General features: G+C 42.0%; 1 protein-coding gene across 10 annotated transcripts in view; it reads left to right on the top strand.

The window, feature by feature from the left end:
* The window catches only part of TBC1D5 (TBC1 domain family member 5), a 599,010-nt gene that overhangs the window by 415,845 nt on the left and 163,185 nt on the right, over positions 1–19,980 (top strand). For all 10 annotated transcript variants that reach the window (XM_061427849.1, XM_061427904.1, XM_061427893.1 and 7 more), the window contains one exon: positions 18,828–18,970. In XM_061427849.1, the coding sequence (XP_061283833.1) occupies positions 18,828–18,970 (143 nt within the window). The remainder of the gene's footprint in view (positions 1–18,827; positions 18,971–19,980) is intronic.

Genomic DNA, 19,980 nt, shown 5'->3' with positions numbered 1-19,980 from the left:
TACTGCCTTTAAGTCCTTAATCCATTTTGAGTTTACTTTTGCATATGGTGTGAGTGGTCCAGTTGATTCTTTTGCATACAGCTGTTCGCTTTTCCTGGTACCCTTTATTGGGGCTGTCCTTTTCTCGGGTGCACATTACCGCCTTGGTCATACAGTGATCGTCCGTGTACGCGCAGGTCCACTTCTGAGCGCTCTGCTTACCTCCTTGGCCATGACGTAATCGTCCGTGTACGCGCAGGTCCACTTCTGGGCGCTCTGCTTACCTCCTTGGCCATGACGTAATCGTCCGTGTAAGCGCAGGTTCACTTCTGAGCGCTCTGCTTACCTCCTTGGCCATGACGTAATCGTCCGTGTACGCGCAGGTTCACTTCTGAGCGCTCTGCTTACCTCCTTGGCCATGACGTAATCGTCCGTGTAAGCACAGGTCCACTTCTGGGCGCTCTGCTCTGCTGGTCTGCGTGTCTGCATCTGCGCTGTGACTATCCTGCTGTGACTACTGTAGCTGGGTAGTGTAGCTTTGAGATCAGGGAGTATGATCCCTCCACGTTTGCTTTTTTTCCGTCAAATTTTTTTTTTTTTTTTCCTGCTATTTGGTGTCTTCTGTGTTTCCATACAAATTTTGGAAATTTTGTTCTAGTTGTGTAAAGAAAGGTCATTAGTCTTGATAGGGATTGCATTGAACCTGTAGATTGCCTTGGGTTGGGAGTTCATTTTAACAATATTAATTCTTCCAGTCTATGAACACAGTGTATCTTTCCATCTGTTTATGTTGTCTTCAATCTCTTTCATCAGTGTATTATAGTTTTCCAAATATAGATCTTTTACCTTCTTGGTTAGATTCATTCTTAGATATTTTATTCTTACTGATTCAATTGTAAATTAGATTTTTTTCTTCATTTCTCTTTCTGAGAGTTCATGTTGGTGTATAGACAGAATAGATTTCTGAATATTAATTTTTTTCTGCAAGTTTACTGTATTTATTCTAATAGCCTTTTGGTGGCATTTTGAGGATTTTCTATATATAATATCATGTCATCTATAAACAGTGGTAGCTTTACTTCTTCCTTTCCAAGAGCAAAAAGCCTTCTATTTCATTTTCTTGTCTGATTGCTGTGGCTAGGACTTAAAAATAGTCTGTTGAATAAAAGTAGTGGGAGTTGGTACCCTTGTCTTGTTCTTTACCTTAGAGAAAATGCTTTCAGTTTTTACTGTTTCATACGATGTTAGCTCTAGGTTTGTTATACATGGCCTTTATTATGTTGAAGTATATTCCCTTTTTACCCGTCTTATTGAGAATTTGTGTCGTAAATGGATTTGAATTTTGTCAAAACCTTTTCCCACATCTATTGAGATGATCATGATTTTTATTCTTGTTTCTTAATATGATGTATCACATTGATTGATTTGTGGATATTGAACTATCCTTGCATCCTTTGGAGAAATCCCTTTTGATCATAGTATATAATCCTTTTCGTGTACTCTTGCATTTAGTTTGCTAATATTTTGTTGAGGACCTTTGTACTGACGTTCATCAATGATATTGGCCTTTAATTGTCTTATTGTGTGGCATAGTTCTGTGGTTTCAGTCTCAGGGTAATACTAACCTTGTAAAATGAGTTCTGAAGTGTTCTTGCTCTTCAACTTTTTGAAATAGTTTGAGACAGATAAGCATTAACTCATTGTGAAATATTTGGTACACTTCACCTGTGATGCCATCTGGCCCTGGACTTTTATTTATTGGGAGGTTTTTAAATTACTATTACTGATTCATTTTCATTTCTGCTAATTGGTCTGTTATATTTTCTATTTCTTCCTGATTCAGTCAGGATATTGTATATTTCTGGGAATACCTTCATTTTTTCTAGGTTGTCCATTTGATTAGCATATATCATATTAGAGGGGCTTCCCTGGTGACTCAGATGGTAAAGAATCTGCCTGCAATGCAGGAGACCTGCGTTCAGTCCCTGGGTTGGGACAATCCCATGGAGAAGGGAATGGCAACCCACTCCAGTACTCTGGCCTGGGGATTTCCATATACAGAGGAGTCTGGTGGGCTACGGTCCACGAGGTCACAAAGAGTACGACATGACTGAGAAACTTAACATAAACACAATGTCATATTAGGGTTTCCAGATGGTGCTAGTGGTAAAGAACCTGCCTGCCAGTGCAGGAGATGTAAAAGACACCGGTTCAATCCCTGGGTGGGGAAGATCCCCTGGAGGAGGGCATGGCAACCCACTCCAGTACCTTGCCTGGAGAATCTCATGAACAGATGAGCCTGGTAGGCTGCAGTCTATAGGATCACAAAGAATCAGACACAACTGAAGCGGCTTAGCATGGAGCATGTGCAATGTGTTAATCTCTTATGCTTTCTATTTCTATGATAACAATTCTCACTTCTCTTTTTATATTTCTGATTTTATTTATTTGATTTTTCTCTTTTTTTTCTCTATCAATTTGACCTAAGGTGTATCAGTTTTGTTTATCTTTTCAAAGAATGAGCTCTTAATTGATGTTTTCTAGGTTTTTAAAGTCTCTTTATGACTTTTCTAATACTAAATTTGGGGTGTTGTTGTTTTTCTAGTTCCTATAGATGTATGGTTAGGTTGTTTGAGATTTTTTTTCTTTCCTGAAGTAAGGCTGTGTTGCTATAAACTTCCCTCTTAGAACTGCTTTTGTTGTGTTCCTTAGATTTTTGTATCCTCGTGTTTCTTTTTTTTTTTTTTTAATCTCCAGTTTAATTTCTTCAGTGACCCACTGGTTATTTAGTAGCACACTATTTAGTTTCCACATGTTTGTAGGGTTTTTTCCTTTTAGTAAATTTCTAGTCTCATAGCATCGTAGTCAGATAGAATGCTTGATCTGATTTCAGTCTTCTTAAATTTATTCAGACCTATTTTATGGCCTAGAATTTGACTTCTCCTAGGAAAGACATAGAAAACAAACCTATGGTTACCAAAGGGGAAAGGGAAGAAGAGTTGTTCAGTTCAGTTCAGTCGCTCAGTTGTGTCCGACTCTTTGCGACCCCATGAACCACAGCACGTCAGGCCTCCCTGTCCATCACCAACTCCCGGAGTCCACCCCAACCCATGTCCATTGAGTCAGTGATGCCATCCAACCATCTCATCCTCTGTCGTCCCCTTCTCCTGTCTTCAATCTTTCCCAGCATCAGGGTCTTTTCCAATGAGTCAGGTCTTCACATCAGGTAGCCAACGTATTGGAGTTTCTGCTTCAGCATTAGTCCTTCCAATGAACACCCAGGACTGATCTCCTTTAAGATGGACTGGTTGGATCTCCTTGCAGTCCAAAGGACTCTCAAGAGTCTTCTCCAACACCACAGTTCATAAGCATCAATTCTTCAGTGCTCAGCTTTCTTTATAGTCCAATTCTCGCATCCATACATGACCACTGGAAAAACGACAGCCTTGACTAGACGGACCTTTGTTGGCAAAGTGAAGTAGAGCTACTGTAAAGGAGGATGCTATCAGTGTTGCACTCAATATGTTAGCAAATCTGGAAGACCCAGCAGTGGCCACAGGACTGAAAAGGTCAATCCTCACCCCAGTTCCCAAGAAGGGTCGTACTAAAGAATGTTCCAACCATCGGATAGTTGTATTCATCTCCCACGCTAGCAAAGTCATGCTTAAAATCTTGCATGCTGGGCTTCAGCATTACACTAATCAAGAGCTTCCAGATGTCAAAGCTGGGTTTAGAAAAAGAGAAACCAGAGATCAAACTGCCAACATTCGCTTAATCATAGAGAAAGCAAGAGAATTTCATAAAAACATCTATCTCTGTTTTATTAACTATGTTAAAACCTTTGACTATTTGGATTATAACAAACTGTGGAAAGCTCTTAAAGAGATGGGAATACCAGACCGTCTTACCTGTCTCCTGAAAAACCTGTATGCAGATCAAGAAGCAACAGTTAGAACCCTGTAGGAAAAACTGGTTTAGGATCGAGAAAGGAGTACAACAGGGCTGTCTGCTGTCAGCCTGTTTATTTTACCTATACCCTGAGAACATCAGGAGAAATGCCAGGATGATTGAGTTACAAGCTGGAGTCAAGACAGGTGGGAGAAACACCAGGAACCTCAGATATGCAAATGATACCACTCTAATGGCAGAAAACCAAGAGGAACTAAAGAGCCTCTTGATGAGGGTGAAGGAAGACAGTGAAAGAGCCGGCTTAAGACTCAACATTCAGAAAACTAAGATCATGGCATCTGGCCCATTACTTCATGGCAGATAGAAGGGGAAAATGTGGAAGTAGTGACAGATTTCCTATTCTTGGGCTCTAAAAATCGCTGTGAATGGTGACTACAGCCATGAAATCAGAAGACTGCTTCTTGGCAGGAAAGCGATGACAAACCTAGACAGCATGCTGAGAAGCAGAGACATTACTCTGCCAACAAAGGCCCATGTACTCAAGGCTACGGTCTTCCCAGTGGTCAGGTACGGTTGCAAGAGCGGGACCGTAAAGAAGGCGGAACGCCAAAGATTTGATGCCGTCTAACTTTCATGCATTGGAGAAGTAAATGGCAACCCATTGTAGTGTTCTTACCTGGAGAATTCCAGGGACGGGGAGAGCCTGGTGGGCTGCCGTCTATGGGGTCGCACAGAGTCGGATACGACTGAAGCGACTTAGCAGCAGCAGCAGCAACTGTGGTGCTGGAGAAGACTCCTGAGAGTCCTTTGGACAGCAAAGAGATCAAACCAATCAGTCTTAAGGGAAATCAACCCTGAATACTCATTGGAAGGAAGCTGAAGTGCCAGTATTTTGGTCACCTGATGCGAACAGCTGACTAATTGGAAAAGTCCCTGGTGCTGGGAAAGATTGAGGGCAGAAGGAGAAGAGAGTGTCAGAGGATGAGCTGGCTGGATGGCATCACTGATGCAATGGAGATGAACTTGGGCAAACTTTGGGTGATGATGAGGGACAGGGAGGCCTGGCGTGCTGCAGCCCATTGGGTTGCAAAGAGTCGGACGCAACTGAGCAACTCAACAACAACAGCATGAAGTAAGCAGTTTGCTTCTTTCCAAGATATGAGCACAAAGACCTGTAGCGTGGGAATCGGTGCAGAATCACGAGTAATAACGGGGGAGTCTTAACTGCACCCACATTAAAGACTGGGTTGGATCATGGTACATGTGCTCAGTGGAATACTGTGCAGTCACAAAACAGGAAAGTATTTCTGTAAATGCTGATTTAGAATATTTTCCATTTTAGCAATCATGTTGGATTTTAAAATGCATGGTATAGTATCTCCCCACGTCTGTTTTTAGAAGGTGTCTAGGTGCCTAAAAATGCGTCTGTGTTATGGAAACACACAAAAGAGGTACCTTTGGAAGGGTGGATTCAGAGGCACATTACTTCTCACTGTATGTCTCATACACGTTAAAGTTACTTTTCACCTTGCAAAAAAGCCATTAAAAATAAGCAAAATAATAATCCACATAGCTTTCGCTGTAATTACAGGACATAGAGGAATTCTGGGAGTGAAAACCACAGTGAGATAGGAGGCTGTGGTCAGAGTGGCATTTCCGCCTTGGGGACTGGAGATTCGTAGCTTCACAGACTAGCTCTCAGCCACAGTAGCTGCTAGCTGATGTGGAAAGGAAATGAGTGCTGTTGATGAAAATAAATTTGAAGTATTTTATGGGATGTTTTTGTGCTTCATATTTGAGTTGCTTTACGAGCAGATTAATTTATGAACGTATTATGTACCATGATGCCCTCAGTAAGCTAGACTTCACTGAGTTTCTGCTCTCTCCGTGAGCCGATATAAAATCCTAGACCTCATAAGTCTTTCTAAAATCGGCTGACCAAAAGTGGCGATTAATTTTTCTTTGTGAGTCCTTAGTTCTTTATAGTTTCCTTAATGAGTTTCCTTGAATGGAAGCACTCTAAATCTTGTAGGGTCCTGTAGCTGTAATTACCACTGTATTGTAACTGGAGTACTCATGAAATAGCTGATCATGATTTATCAAAATAAGTCCTTCAGAAAGCTCCGTTTCTTCCACTCTGAAAAACTCGATGACCACATGGATGGTCGCCAACGTAGTTACCGTGCATTCTGAATCTTGTGACTCGGACACAGACGTGCAGAGGTGTTTTAAAATATAAATCTGGGTTAGATACCTTTTTGGACTTAAAGAGGAGAATTCAAGAGGAATATGAAATAGGAAATATGAAATTTCCTCAGAGGGAACTCTGAGCTCGGAGCTGAATACATCTGCAGTCTTTCTGATTGGGGCGTGCGCAGGCCTCTGCTGAGGCGTCTGTAACAAGTGGCTGCCTGCCCACCCATTCAGACCCGTCACTCTGTACTGCAGGGTGAGCAGAGTAACCCCTGTCTCTGTAACATGCAGTTTCTCCACAGGTGATTCATTTCCACATGTATTTCAGAGGCCGCTCAAAGAAATATTGCTCTTGGAGAGTTCAAGGCTCGTTTTTAGATCATATATTCGATAGTACATCTAGAAATCAAAAGTCATATAAGGCATGATATTTGCCATAATCGTTACAAATTAAAACATCTTCTATGCGTAAGAAAAAACTTTTTTTTTTTTTTTTTGCTGAGGGTGTATTCCTCTTCTTTAAGACGTAAGCACAGGCACACAGGTGCCTGTGAAGTTGTTTGGACACTGAGCTTCAGCTGTCAGGAGAGAGCTAGGGTCACATGGAGCCGCCCACTCTGCCCTCCTCTGTTGCCATTTTGCTTCCACTGGTCGGGGAGTCACCGGGACAGTTGGGTCGGATGCGGGAGTGTGACTGCCCTCCTCCCTTGCTGAATCCAGTAGTCTGCCCTGCCCCCCTGAACGCATCTGGGCCCCATTCAGACACATGCCTCTCCTCACTCACCTGCGTTAATGGGTGGGAACCAGGTCACATGTAATCCCAAATGGTGGATAATCCAAAAGCAATTAATACTTGGCTTTGAAATGTATTCAGTGGTGTTTTGAATTGTTTTTACCTTCCTAATTATATTGCGCTAATGTTGCCATTAGTTGGGATTCCCTGAGCACAGCCTGGGTGATGGGGACACTCAGTGGGGAGGGGCAGTGAAGCAGGGCGGCAGTGGGAAACCCAGGCTGAAGGGGCTTTGGAGTCAGAGTTTGCTTTGGATGTTGACGGTGGAAAGTTGTCAGCATGTCACTGAGTCCAGAGCCCAGCATAGTACCTGCTGCACAGCTGACGTTCTTCAGGAAGCACGTGCTCAGTGAAGGCTCTCGGTGTCTCTCATAGTCACCTGACTTGCGGTCTCATCAGGGCTGGGGTGAGCCCGCAGGGGAAGTCAGTGAACGGCAGCCACGGCGTCCTCCCCAGTCCTCCTGCCCCCAGCTTAGCAGAGATGAGTGCCGCCAAGCCGTGGGCATTTTTCCAGTATGGGGCTGACGTTACAGGCTCTTTCACCAGCTGAGCCACGGAGATTAGCCCCTCAGTGGCAGGCACTTAATCCAGGAACCCTTCTCAGGAAAGAAGCTATACTACTCCTTTAAAATGCAAGGAGATGCTTTGAAATAGGCGCAAAGAAGCTATGTATTCCTTTCAGTAGAATATAGCTTTCCATGGCAATACAAGCCTCTAAAGTGAAATAATGATAATATAGAGCATGACTTCTTAATTTAAGGTCCATGGATCAGCTGAACTCCTGAAATGGCTTGCCCATGAGTATGTGTGTGGATGTGTGTATATTTTAGAGGAGAGGGTTCATAAACTTGATTAAATCCTCAGAGGCCTCCACAGCTTCTCTCTGATCACATAGGGGATTGAATTTGTTTCACTATTTCGTGCTTTTCATAAAATTTTGTAAAGAGGCAAACAGCACACCAGTTGCCCCTGCCTCTCTATCTTGACTGGCTTTGGAAACAAGGTTGTTGTGAAGCTGGAACTGTAGCTCGTTCTAGACTGGACACAGGCGTAGGCCCAACAGCTGGGCGTTTGTATACAAAGACTGAATGTGTAAGTGGAAAATAGCCAGGCAGTCTAGAACAAGATATTGCTGACCTGTGTGAGAAGCCAAGCCACCACCTTTACAACAAAATAAGTCTGAAACAGTCAGGATTTGGTCATGGACTGCCAGCTCCCATATTTTTGCCTGCTGCCAAGTCAGCACCAACTAGAGAAAGCTCGCATGCTCCCTGGATCAATCACAGAGGACTCTCCCCTTCTCGTCAGCCCACCGCCATCCTTCCAGCTTCCAGTCCAGCAGACGTGAAGCCTTCTCTTTGTGTGACTGTGAAGCTTTCTCACTGCGCTGACTGCTTCTGACCCTTTGCTGAAAGCAAGTGATGGTAGCTGATTCCTTGATATCGCAAGCTCTGAATAACTAGCGTCTGCCTGTCCTCATTCGGTGCTGTTCCTTTGCTTCAACTGTGCATGGAGATTTGAGAGGTTCCAGGGAAGCTCCCTTATCCTGAAGTCTCTTGCACGGGGACATTGTGGGTGGTAATAGTAGCGTTGGGGAGCACACCTCGTGGAGTTTAGTGCTTTATTTTTCCAGGTAGAACATTCTAAAGTCATGTTTTATTTTAGAGACAGATCCGTCTGAGCACCAAACCTTAGGGTAAGAACGGATTACAGGTAGCACAGAAAACACCAAATGGATGGCCATCCAGCCAGGTCCCCAGTATTGCAGGGCTTCTGCATGGGGAGGAGGAGAAAGCCTTTCGGGTCCTGCTGGCATTGGGGTGCTCTGCCCCCGTGTGCACTGGATACCCCCACACACACCATGGGCTGTATCTCTGCACTTAGCTGGTCCCCCGGGTCTTGCCACCTCCCAGCTGTCTCACCTCCCTAGAGCCAATCACGAGCGCACTCGGGAGAGCCATCAGATGAGGACTGGACACAGAGGACCCCACGCTTAGAGTGTTCACTCCACCTTCAACTGAGGTTGTATGTAACCATCATAGTAAATCTATATTTTAAAAACTGTGACCTGTAAATGTTACTGTTAAACTGTCACAGTGTTTATGTCTTGTTTTGGCCTTTCTTCATCTTGTGATATCAGCTCAGTCCAGTCGCTCAGTCATGTCCGACTCTTTGCAACCCCATGAATCGCAGCACAACAGGCCTCCCTGTCCATCACCAACTCCCAGAATTTACCCAAACCCATGTCCATTGACTCAGTGATGCCATCCAACCATCTCATCCTCTGTCGTCCCCTTCTACTCCTGCCCTCAATCTTTCCCAGCATCAGGGTCTTTTCCAATGATTCAGCCCTTCCCATCAGATGGCCAAAGTATCAGAGTTTCAGCTTCAACATCAGTCCTTCCAGTGAACACTCAGGACTGATTTCCTTTTAGGATGGACTGGTTGGATCCCCTTGCAGTTCAAGGGACTCTCAAGAGTCCTTTCCAACACCACAGTTCAAAAGCATCAATTCTTCGGCACTCAGCTTTCTTTATAGTCCAACTCTCACATCCATACATGACCACTGGAAAAACCATAGCTTCGACTATACGGACCTTTGTTGCCAAAGTAATGTCTCTGCTTTTTAATATGCTATCTAGGTTGGTCATAACTTTCCTTCCAAGGAGCAAGCGTCTTTTAACTTCATGGCTGCAGTCACCATCTGCAGTGATTTTGGAGCCCCCCAAATTAAGTCAGCCACTGTTTCTACTCTTTCCCATCCATTTGCCATGAAGTGTTGGACTGGATGCCATGATCTTAGTTTTCTGAATGTTGAGTTTTAAACCACCTTTTTCACTCTCCCTTGTTCACTTTCATCAAGAGGCTCTTTAGTTCTTCATTTCTTCCATAAGGGTGGTGTCATCTGCATATCTGAGGTTATTGATATTTCTCCCGGCAATCTTGATTCCAGCCTGTGCTTCCTCCAGCCCACCATTTCTCATGATGTACTCTGCAAATAAGTTAAATAAGCAGGGTGACAATATACAACCTTGACGTACTCCTTTCCCTATTTGGAACCAGTCTGTTGTTCCATGTCCAGTTCTAGCTGTTCCTTCCTGACCTACCTGCAGGTTTCTCAAGAGGCAGGTCCAAAGAGATGGTATTCCCATCTCTTTCAGAGTTTTCCACAGTTGATTGTGGTCCATACAAAGGCTTTGGCATAGTCAGTAAAGCAGAAATAGATGTTTTTCTGGAACTCTCTTGCTTTTTCAGTGATCCAGCGGATGTTGGCAACTTGATCTCTGGTTCCTCTGCCTTTTCTAAAACCAGCTTGAACATCTGGAAGTTCATGGTTCACATATTGCTGAAGCCTGGCTTGGAGAATTTTGAGCATTACTTTACTAGCGTGTGAGATGAGTACAATTGTGTGGTAGTTTGAGCATTCTTTGGCATTGCCTTTCTTTGGGACTGGAATGAAAACTGACCTTTTCCAGTCCTGTGGCAACTGCTGAGTTTTCCCAATTTGCTGGCATATTGAGTGCAGCACTTTCGCAGCATCATCTTTTAGGATTTGAAATAGCTCAACTGGAATTCCATCAGCTCCACTAGCTTTGTTCGTATACTTGGAATTTAAAAAAATCAGAATGGCCCAGTTTCTCCCAACCTTCTGGAGTCCTTCTCCCTCTCCCTGTTGTCTGTGTCTCCCCTTTTTATTGGATCATGTTTATATAGTAATTTTCTCTGGGGGAAGAGGTACAGATGTTAATAGAGATGGAATGTGAAGAAAGGTTAGGCTTATGTGTGCTTCCTGTCCCAGCCATTAGATGGTTAGTGGGCACGGGTCCAGTGACCACACCTGTTGGGTAAACTGACTAGAAGATCCCCACCCCAGACTAACAGGGAGTGGGAGCAAAAACCAGAACCTCACCTAGTGATTCTCACACTGTGATCTGCCATCAGCCGCATCAGCAGCTCCAGGGAACTAGCTGGTTCAGAATGCAAATGATCAGGCCCCATCTAAGTCTCAGAATCAGAATCTGAGACTTTTAGCATGGGTTCTAGCAGTGTGTTTTACTCAGCCCTCCAGGCACGTCTGATGCATGCTAAAGCTTGAGACCATTACTCTAATGAGAAGAGCCATCCGACAGTTTACGCCTCTTCTCTCCTCCTAGCACAGTGTTTCACAGGAACACATTGCGGGTCTAGGAGCGCTGACAGCTGGCAGCAAAATGAATAGGAGGCCCAGAATGGTCACCTCGTCTGTGGCTCCCAAAGCTTAGAATACACAGAGATCTCCTGAAGTCTTGTCAAAACGAAGAGTGTGATTCAGCAGCACTGTGTTGGGCGCCTATGAGTCTTCATCCTTTCCGGAAAGCTCCCCAGTGATGTGTCTGGTCCTGGGATCACACTTTTGAGGGCAGAGTCCTAGCAGACGACAGGCCACAGCTGTGGTGCATCCAAGGTGCAGGCCGGCAGGGGGCCAGAGTTTAGGAACTGAAGGGGGAGAGCGTCCCAGCAAGCTTAGACGGCCTTGAGCGATTCCTTCACAGGTGTGATCACTCACTACTAGTGTGTGTTCCCAGGGATCCCTCCAGAGATGAGAGCAGCACAGGGGAATGTCTGATGAGGAGCTGGGAAACCTGTGAGCAATCACTGATGCAAACTCAAGATCGGGAAGATCCCTGGTTAATAAGAGTGGGCCTGGGAAAGGGCGAGTCATGTTAATTTTGGTTTTGTTTTTATTTTTGCTTTTGGCTGCACGGGGTCTTCCTTGCAGCATTGGGCTTTCTCTGGCTGTGCACGTGGGGTTCACTGGTGAAGCCCAGCCTCTGAAGTGCTCAGCATTACAGCGCTCAGGCTCCCTGGCTGGGGCACCCAGGCTCAGTTGCCCCGCAGCTTTTAGGGTCTCAGATCCCCACCCAGGGATCAAACCTGCGTCCCCTGCTTCGAAAGGTGGATTCTTAACCACTGGGCCACCAAAGCAGTGCCAATCCGTATTATTTTAATAAACATTAATTGACTCCTGTACTCTGTCATACTCTGTCCAACACCAAATAGCCCCATGGAGCTTGTGATCTGCTGGACAAGACCACAAGGGAAGAAAAAGAGAAGGGAAACCAAACCAAACTGGCGTAACTAACCCTTTAGTTGTGATTTTTTATTGGTGCCTTTATCTGTGGTCAGTGTGACTGTGGAGCCTGATAGATATGGAATCTGCAAACATCAGGCCTGAGTCTTGCACTTGTCCTAACCTCTGAGGGGCCAGGCAGGGTTGGTGCACCTTGTCAGGTGGGGGTGGGGGAAAAGGAAGAGAGGGTCCAAGAAAACCACCCTCCAGAAGGTGTCCACAGCTCCCTGGCAGCGGCAGGCCGTCGCATGGAACCGTCACCACTGCTGCCTCTGAGGAAGGGCTCAGTGTGACTCTCTCCATGACGTGTGAGCGGCCTGCAGGTGTGCGGTCCAGCTTCCTTCCTGAGTCCCAGTGATCCTGACATTTCCTAGCTTAGGGTTATACCTCATGTCAGTTCCTCCAACGATACACTGTATATGAGTGCATAAGCAGAGGAAATTGGAAACTTACTCAGTGAGGCTGATTCTGTTGCTATGTGAAACAGTATATGGCAGTTTCAAAAAAATTAAGTCACATAAGTTTTGTTTTTTAATGAGTTTCATATTAGGAAGGACAGGAGCAATTATCTTCAGGAAGCCTCGGTATGCTCTTTTAGAACACTGCCTCGCTCATAACTCCCTTTCCTGGAGATAAAGTGACAGAACAAAGCCTGTTGATAGACTTACTAGAAGTAAAATTTGTTTGCAGTATAAATAACACTAGTTCTCACAGAGCCTAAATTGAATTACTCCAGCGCGACCACCAGCCGTCTGTCAGCTCTTCATGCTGTAGTCTATAGGTCAGCGTGGCCTGCTAGTCATTCTCGATGCCCAGTGGCTCCCCTGTAGTGAAGCCCGAATGACTGACCGGGCAGGGGGGCATCTCCGGGTCTTGACCTCGGGTCCGCTCGGGTCAGAGTGGGGACCCAGCTGCAGCCCGGGCGCAGCGCGCAGTAGTGAGAACTCAGTCGCACCTCAGAACTAAAGCCATGTTGGCCTGTGACCGTCTTTCGGTAGATTCACCTGAGCTTGCTGGTAAATCGTACATCCTAGAGGCCCGCAGTCCTTGAAACACCACGCTTGTAACCCACATGGCAGGTCTGCCTCTAAAAGAGGGACGTGAGCATGGCTGTAGACACGCGGTGGCCGTTCTGTGCCCCACGCTTTCAGAGCATCTTGTCCCCCTGGAAAACCGTGGATGCACAAGGCTCTGCTTTCCATTCAGGCTATTTTTGCTAAGGGTGTAATGCAGTTGTTCTGACAAAACAGCTTCAAACCCTTGCCAGAGAGAATAAATTACAGTAGAAGTGGTGATAATTATTAGGAACTTATTTTTGGAAACAGAAACCTTCCTTAATAAAGGGCTGTGTGCTGCCCTCTGAAAGGAACAGGGAATTTTCCCCAAAGTCAGAAATACACTTTGAACAGTTCACATACTTATTCTGTGGGGATTAAGTTAGGTTTAACATGTTTTCCCAGAAAGCCAAATTCAAGCTGGTTCAACCATGTATTACAAGGAGCACTTAGAAAGTAGATTTGAGTTCTTTAAAGATAATAATTAATTTGAAGTTACAGTTTCTTGTGTTTTTGCAGTAGGGTTTGATGGACATGAAGTATTCAGATGTTTCTGTAATGTATGCAGATCCCAAATATTTTTAAGAAGACCAAATTGATATATTTGACTAGGTTAAATAGCAAAGAGGCTAAGCATCTTCTAATAATTTATTCTGCAGAGCTGTTAGAATAAATGGGAAACGAGAAAAATTATTTGTTTTGTCTTCCATCTTTTGTACCTTTGCTCTCCAAAGAAGTTAGATAAGAATGCCTTGTGACCCTAATTATAATAACTTCAGTATTTTATTCTGATTTTAAGACTGCTTTCACAGAGTTGACATAAAGGAAAACTCTAGGTAAATTAATTCAAAGGTACTGAGTGCAGAAGAGCCCAATAGAAGAAGAGCCTAAGTTCAGCCAAGGAGGTGACAGGCGCAAAGATCAGGCCTTTTGGTTTACTTTTGTTTTTCTCTGATGCAAGCACCAAATTTGGATTCTGTGTTCCTTCTCCACTAGTCATTTAAAAATTGTTACCTTTGAAAAGCCCAGGTGAACAAAAGCAAAAGACAAGATTAATATCATTAAGCAAAAATCTAACTGTGCTTTTGTGTTCTTAGATGCTTATCCAGTGCTATCATTTCATGATCACAGGTTACTTAAGATGCCCTATTAATAATGTTTGTTACATTAAATTGAATATACATTTTCCATTTTACTTGTTCTTCTGAGGTGGCTGTACCCGTATCTCGGAATAAAAAAAAAAATTGAAGATTTAGTATACTGATTGCTTTCTGCATACATAACCCACCACAGCCATGTTGGAGCAAGGCTGTTTTTCCAAACCTCAATCAAACTGGTCATTTTCATAAGCTGATCAGTAAAAAGTGTATTCTTCTTGGTGTTTCCATGGGTCATTCACTCAGCAATAACACCATCAGGAGTTACTGATCCCAAGGGAATAGCGGCTTAATTACACAGAAATTTAAAAATGAGAGTAGTGTTGCATGAGTACAGACATAGAGACTGTCCTGTCTTCGGGTGGTTTATTATTAAATTTAATACATCAGATGGTCTTTTTGGTTTGTGTAGATTTTAATTACTAAGTAAGTCTGGTAAAATATGAATTATTGTATTAACACAAGTGATAAAACATACATGGTTACGAGCATTGCAATCTGTAGGTGTAATGTACATAACTCAAGATTAATAGGATCAAGCAATTAAACTGAAGTTAAAACAAAGTTTAATGCTACCCTTAAGTGTAACTTAAACTCTCGCTAAATATTTTTAACTGCAATAAAAGCATGTTAATTTTAGGAGTGACTTCTTTACAAGACCTCATTTCTTAGAGTACGTTTTCCTTTCTAAGACTACAAAAGCACACTGAAATACTTTCTACTGGTAACTCACTCCATAAAGATTTTTTTTTCTTGGCTTTTAAGCTCAATGAAGAAAGCCCAAAATAGCGCAGGAAGTTTTGTGTGGTGAATATATGTATGAACTAAATCTAGTTGGGATAAAAGTGATTAAATTATTGATAATATCATTGTTGCTCCCAAAGCATTCCATTAGTCATACTAGGACTTCTTAAATATTTTGAGAATTTGGCCTTAATTTTCCTAGAAGTGCATATTAAATAGAGGAAACTATATTTTGCTTTAATTTAATATCCTTACATGTACAACCACTAAGAGTTTATATATTGTGCTTAGTTGCTCAGTCGTGTCCAGCTCTTTGTGATCCCATGGACTGTATGTAGCCTGCCAGATTCCTGTGTCCATGGAATTTTTCAGGCGAGAATACTAGAGCGGGTTGCCGTTTCCTACTCCAGGAAATCTTCCCACCCAGGGATCAAAGCTGTGTCTCCTGCATTGGCAGGCAGATTCTTTACCATTGCATCACCAGGGAAGTGGCTTGGTCAAAATGTTCCCTTGGATTTTTCATAACATTGTACAGAAAAACTGAACAAATTTTTTGGCCAACCTGATAAAAGAAACATGCTAGGCATATACTAATTAATTCTTTCCTTCTGTGTTTCCGGGTTTCCCCCACTTCCTGAATTATTTTTATGCTGCCACTAACAAGATCGGTGCCTATATTTCCAGTTTAGCTACACCTTTGCTTCTAGGTAGCGTGACAGGTGGCATTACAGTGAGTTTAACAAAGATCTTGGTGAACATGTAAATCACTAAGCAAAATGTTCTCTTACAAAGAGCTCTCTAGCTCTCTCTGCGTTTGTCTGTCTCTCTCATACACACACATACACCGAATATGGTCCTTGCCCTGGAATTATTCACCAGTGTACTTGGCAAGGTGAAACTTAAAAAATAAAGCAATGTAAAACATTTATAAAGTGGCACATCACAGATTCCACATTAAATATAGAAGCACTGAAGACTTGTGTGCTGTGGTTTTGAAGGTGTGTTATTCACTGTCGCCTGCTGGGTGTCTGAGCCCCCTGCCCGACCACACTGCGGTGGCAGCTGCCCACGTGTGTCGCAGCAGAGTGGGTTCCAAAGCGAGGCTAGTGCAACCCAGAACGGCAGGCACATGGCAAGACAGGAGGTTTGGGCAGTAACTGAACATTTTGTCATAAAAATAGTAAGACTATATATTATTTCTGAGAAGTAGGCTCCTTTGTCTTCTCTGCATTATCCGTGATGAAACCAAAGATGTGATTTTCCCTGAGAAAATGAGAGGAATTTGAAGTTTAAGGAACAGGGGGAAACATGGCATTGCATTTTTGTGGCGTGTATTAACCTTTGTTAGTTCTTTTTTTTTTTTTTTTTTTTTGACAAATGATGTTTTTTGTAATATGATACATCACCTTTTTTTCAAAAGGCATTTTACTTTCAGTAGGAGATAACAGGAAAAACACACAGAAAAAAAGGTCCTTCCACATTAGGCCTCACAGAAGCAGTGTCTCTGGGGAAATTGCAGCAGGAGTTACCATGGGCTTATTCAAATAAGGGAAGCATGGAAGTCAGTTCCAGGCAGGAAGGGGGTAGGTTCAGGGCCTAGGATTACGTTGTTGGTGAGTTTCATGCTGGCATCTGGATTTGAAACCAGGAGGAATCACTTCAATGTCAGAATATGTAATTTTTAAAGTGCCAAAATTTACCTATCCATCAAACCAAGATAATTCTCGTTTATTTATTTACTTCTGTTTCCAATTGTATTGAGATATAATTGACAAATACAGTTGTAGGTATGTAGCATACATCATTGTGATTTGATGTAGGTGCATGTTGTGAAACGGAATTAACACAGCCATCACCTCCCATGTTTATCTTTATTATTACCATTATTGGTGAGAGCCTTTACGTTCATTCTCTCAGCAAATCTCAATTGTACAACCCCCTGTCACCAGCTGTGGCCGCCGTGTTCCGCGTGAGGTCCTCATCAGTCTGTTTCACTGGTGGGCTTTTCTTCAGTTGTGTCAGTGGGTAACTGAACGACGGGCTCTAAATGATTTTAATCACAGAATTTCGCTGCTACAGTTATCAGTTTAAAGGTCCCTTTAAACAGGCCCACCATATGGTTTAATCTAGGCGTTTTTTGCTTTGCCCATTCTTTGCCCATTGGTTCCACCAACACTCTTTGCAAAAGCAATTGTTTTTAATTAAGCGCAACCTGTGTAATTTAGGGCTATTTTGGTACTTCTTAAAATAGTAAATATTAGCATTTGTAATTTAAAAGAATTAGAAGTGTGTGTAGAAATACTGTTTTATTCTAAGCCACATAAACATAGGCATACTAGACAAAATACACGTACACGTTTTGTGTTAGCAACCGTTCATATCAACAGTGGGGTGAGAACTAAAAGGTAGATAAAAATTGTAAGCAATTCTGTACCGTTTTTTAAATGCTGATGTCACTAAGGCATTAAATTTCCTTCCTGAAAAATTGAGTAACATAATTTAAGATGTAGTTGAAAATATAATTTAATTTTTCTGTTGATTAATTTGGTAATATGAATAAAGGAATTCAAGTATTTGATCATATGGTTCTTAATAAACTGTGATACGTATGTGTTATTATACACTATTTTGTCACAGCTTTTTGATTCCTCCTTAAATGTAATACTCCCTGAAAAAAGTAGTATCTGATTGTTTTTTTTTTTTTTTGGCCTCACTTTAACCTCACAGATGGTTATATTTGGTTTTGAATTTTGCAAAGAGGTAATATCTCTGAACTAATTTTTAAAGAATGTCCCCTATTCTATGCTATTTCTTGGTACTAGAAATTTAGAATTTTTGAGTCTTTGTTGTGTGATAGAATCACATAGATTTCTAGCTTAAGCACCTAGAGAAAGGCTTGAGTAAAGGAATTATAGCCTTGCATATAAAATTAGAAGTAAATGGATAAAAATATATCAAGTGAATTGTTTTAATTTTCTTACAAGAATTATGGGGAGGGAGGAGGGAGGAGGGTTCAGGATGGATTTTCTTTTAAAAATTTAGAAATAAAAGAAGAATAAAAAAAATAAATAAAGCATTTTTCCTCATTTAAAAAAAAAAAAATAGATATCAATGGCCTAGCATTTGCTCAAAGTCTGAAGTGTTACTATTTATGATATATAGTTACAGACAGACCTTGTTTGATATTCTTGTTAGCTTCTCGTGTCTGCTCTGAAGCATCCGTGTCCATTCTCTTGGCCATAGAAGTGACTGTGTTTTGAAATAATACCCCTAGAAAGATAACCTCCTTGATAAGTTATTCTGAAGTTAAAAATCAAGTATCATTATATGTTTCATTTGAGATAACTGTCTACGCTTGACAAAAAACATCTGTCTTTTTTTTCACATTTAATTTTAAAATGAATATTTTTACATAGGAGTGACATGTCAGAATGCAGTTTTCTGTTTGACTATAGTAATTTGTCATATGACCACTTGAAAAAGTCTAGTTAACAAAAGTCATTAGTGATACAAAATTTTGGAACATTATTATTTAATTCATAACCTTACAAATGAGGTAACTATCAGACTACATTCATTATTCTCCTTGCCTTTTTGAGATTTATGATTTCTAATGCATACGAAAGATTTCTACCCTTTTCAAATATTGTACTTGTGTCGTATACCTATAGGAATAAAGTTTAATGAGTGTGGCCTCATTATAAACTTACAAAATGCATTTGAAAGCCTAACACTTGGACTTTCCTGTTTTATAATTTTATATATAATATTTGCTTGGTGTGATCAGTTAAAAATTATGATTTTTTCATAGCTACAGGAGAAGATGATTCCTCTTTATATTGCTCTCAACAGTACTGCCCCCTGAATTCGGCTTTTGTTTCCCACAGACGGTGGGTGCGGCTGCTGTTCGGCCGAGAGTTCCCGCTGCAGGACCTCCTGGTGGTCTGGGACGCCCTGTTCGCCGACGGCCTCACCCTGACTTTGGTTGACTACGTCTTCGTGGCCATGTTGCTCTACATCCGAGATGCTTGTAAGTGCTAATGGCTGTGCCAGCGTGCAGTTCGGCAGTCCTGAGTTTGTAAAGTGTGTCTCTTAAATGTACTTTATCTTTTATTTTGAATTACCATGCCTACATTTTTATCATAGGCAGTATATTGGAAGTTTCAGAGGAACATACTAAGTATATTTTTATGAGTTAACATGTATGTATCGGATGTGGGTAATTTTATCCTGAGAGAATAGGAATATTCTTCAGAACCGTTTTTCTAAAGACTTTTCCTCCTGCTTTGATCTCGTCATCACACACATTGGTGAAGCATACATAGAAAAAGCCAGTGTTTCAGATATGTTTAGAGCTCCACCTTCTGACAGGTAGAGAGTATTCAAGAATATTTATCAGAAGATGAGAGCTGTTTTTATAGTATCAACAACTTGCCAATAAAAAATAAATATTGCATTTAAAGATACTCTAACTTCTTAGTTAAATTTTGACCAGATGTATTTCTCAGGGGAGTGCCCAGTGGCAGATGTATTCCTGTCTCATAGGATCTACCTTCGGGTGCTTGCCTAGCTGGAAAACCTGGGCCTGCCCCTTTGGAACAGTCCAATAATCCTCAGCTTGAAGAGAAAACAGAGCATGTTTTAAATTTCAGAATACTTCAAATTGTTTTCCTTTTCAAAAGGAAGAGTTCACAAAACCAGATTGGTAAGCCAAAATGTAATTAGGAATGTTTGCACAGAGCGATGATGAAGTAGGAAATAAAGAACTACTGTAAGAGTGGGGCTTTGTCAGAAGAACATAAACTGTTTGAAGCCATTCATAACCTTGACTGGTAAATTACTGTGTGGTTCTCTATTTATTCATTAGATTTCGGTTGTGCCAGATGCTGTTGTTATCCCTCTGGTAAAACTAATAATATTCTTTAAATTCTAGGTTATACTTTTAAAATTCCTCCCAAATTACTTGAATGAGTAAATGACAGGAGCACCACATTTTATCCAAAACTTGTAATTTTATTCTGTGCCTTGAAGGTCAAATAG

This window comes from Bos javanicus, chromosome 1, assembly GCF_032452875.1.
Source record: "Bos javanicus breed banteng chromosome 1, ARS-OSU_banteng_1.0, whole genome shotgun sequence".
NCBI classification, from domain to species: domain Eukaryota; kingdom Metazoa; phylum Chordata; class Mammalia; order Artiodactyla; family Bovidae; genus Bos; species Bos javanicus.
Note: the sequence above shows the minus strand (reverse complement) of the source record. Positions and strands in the feature narration are given on the sequence as shown.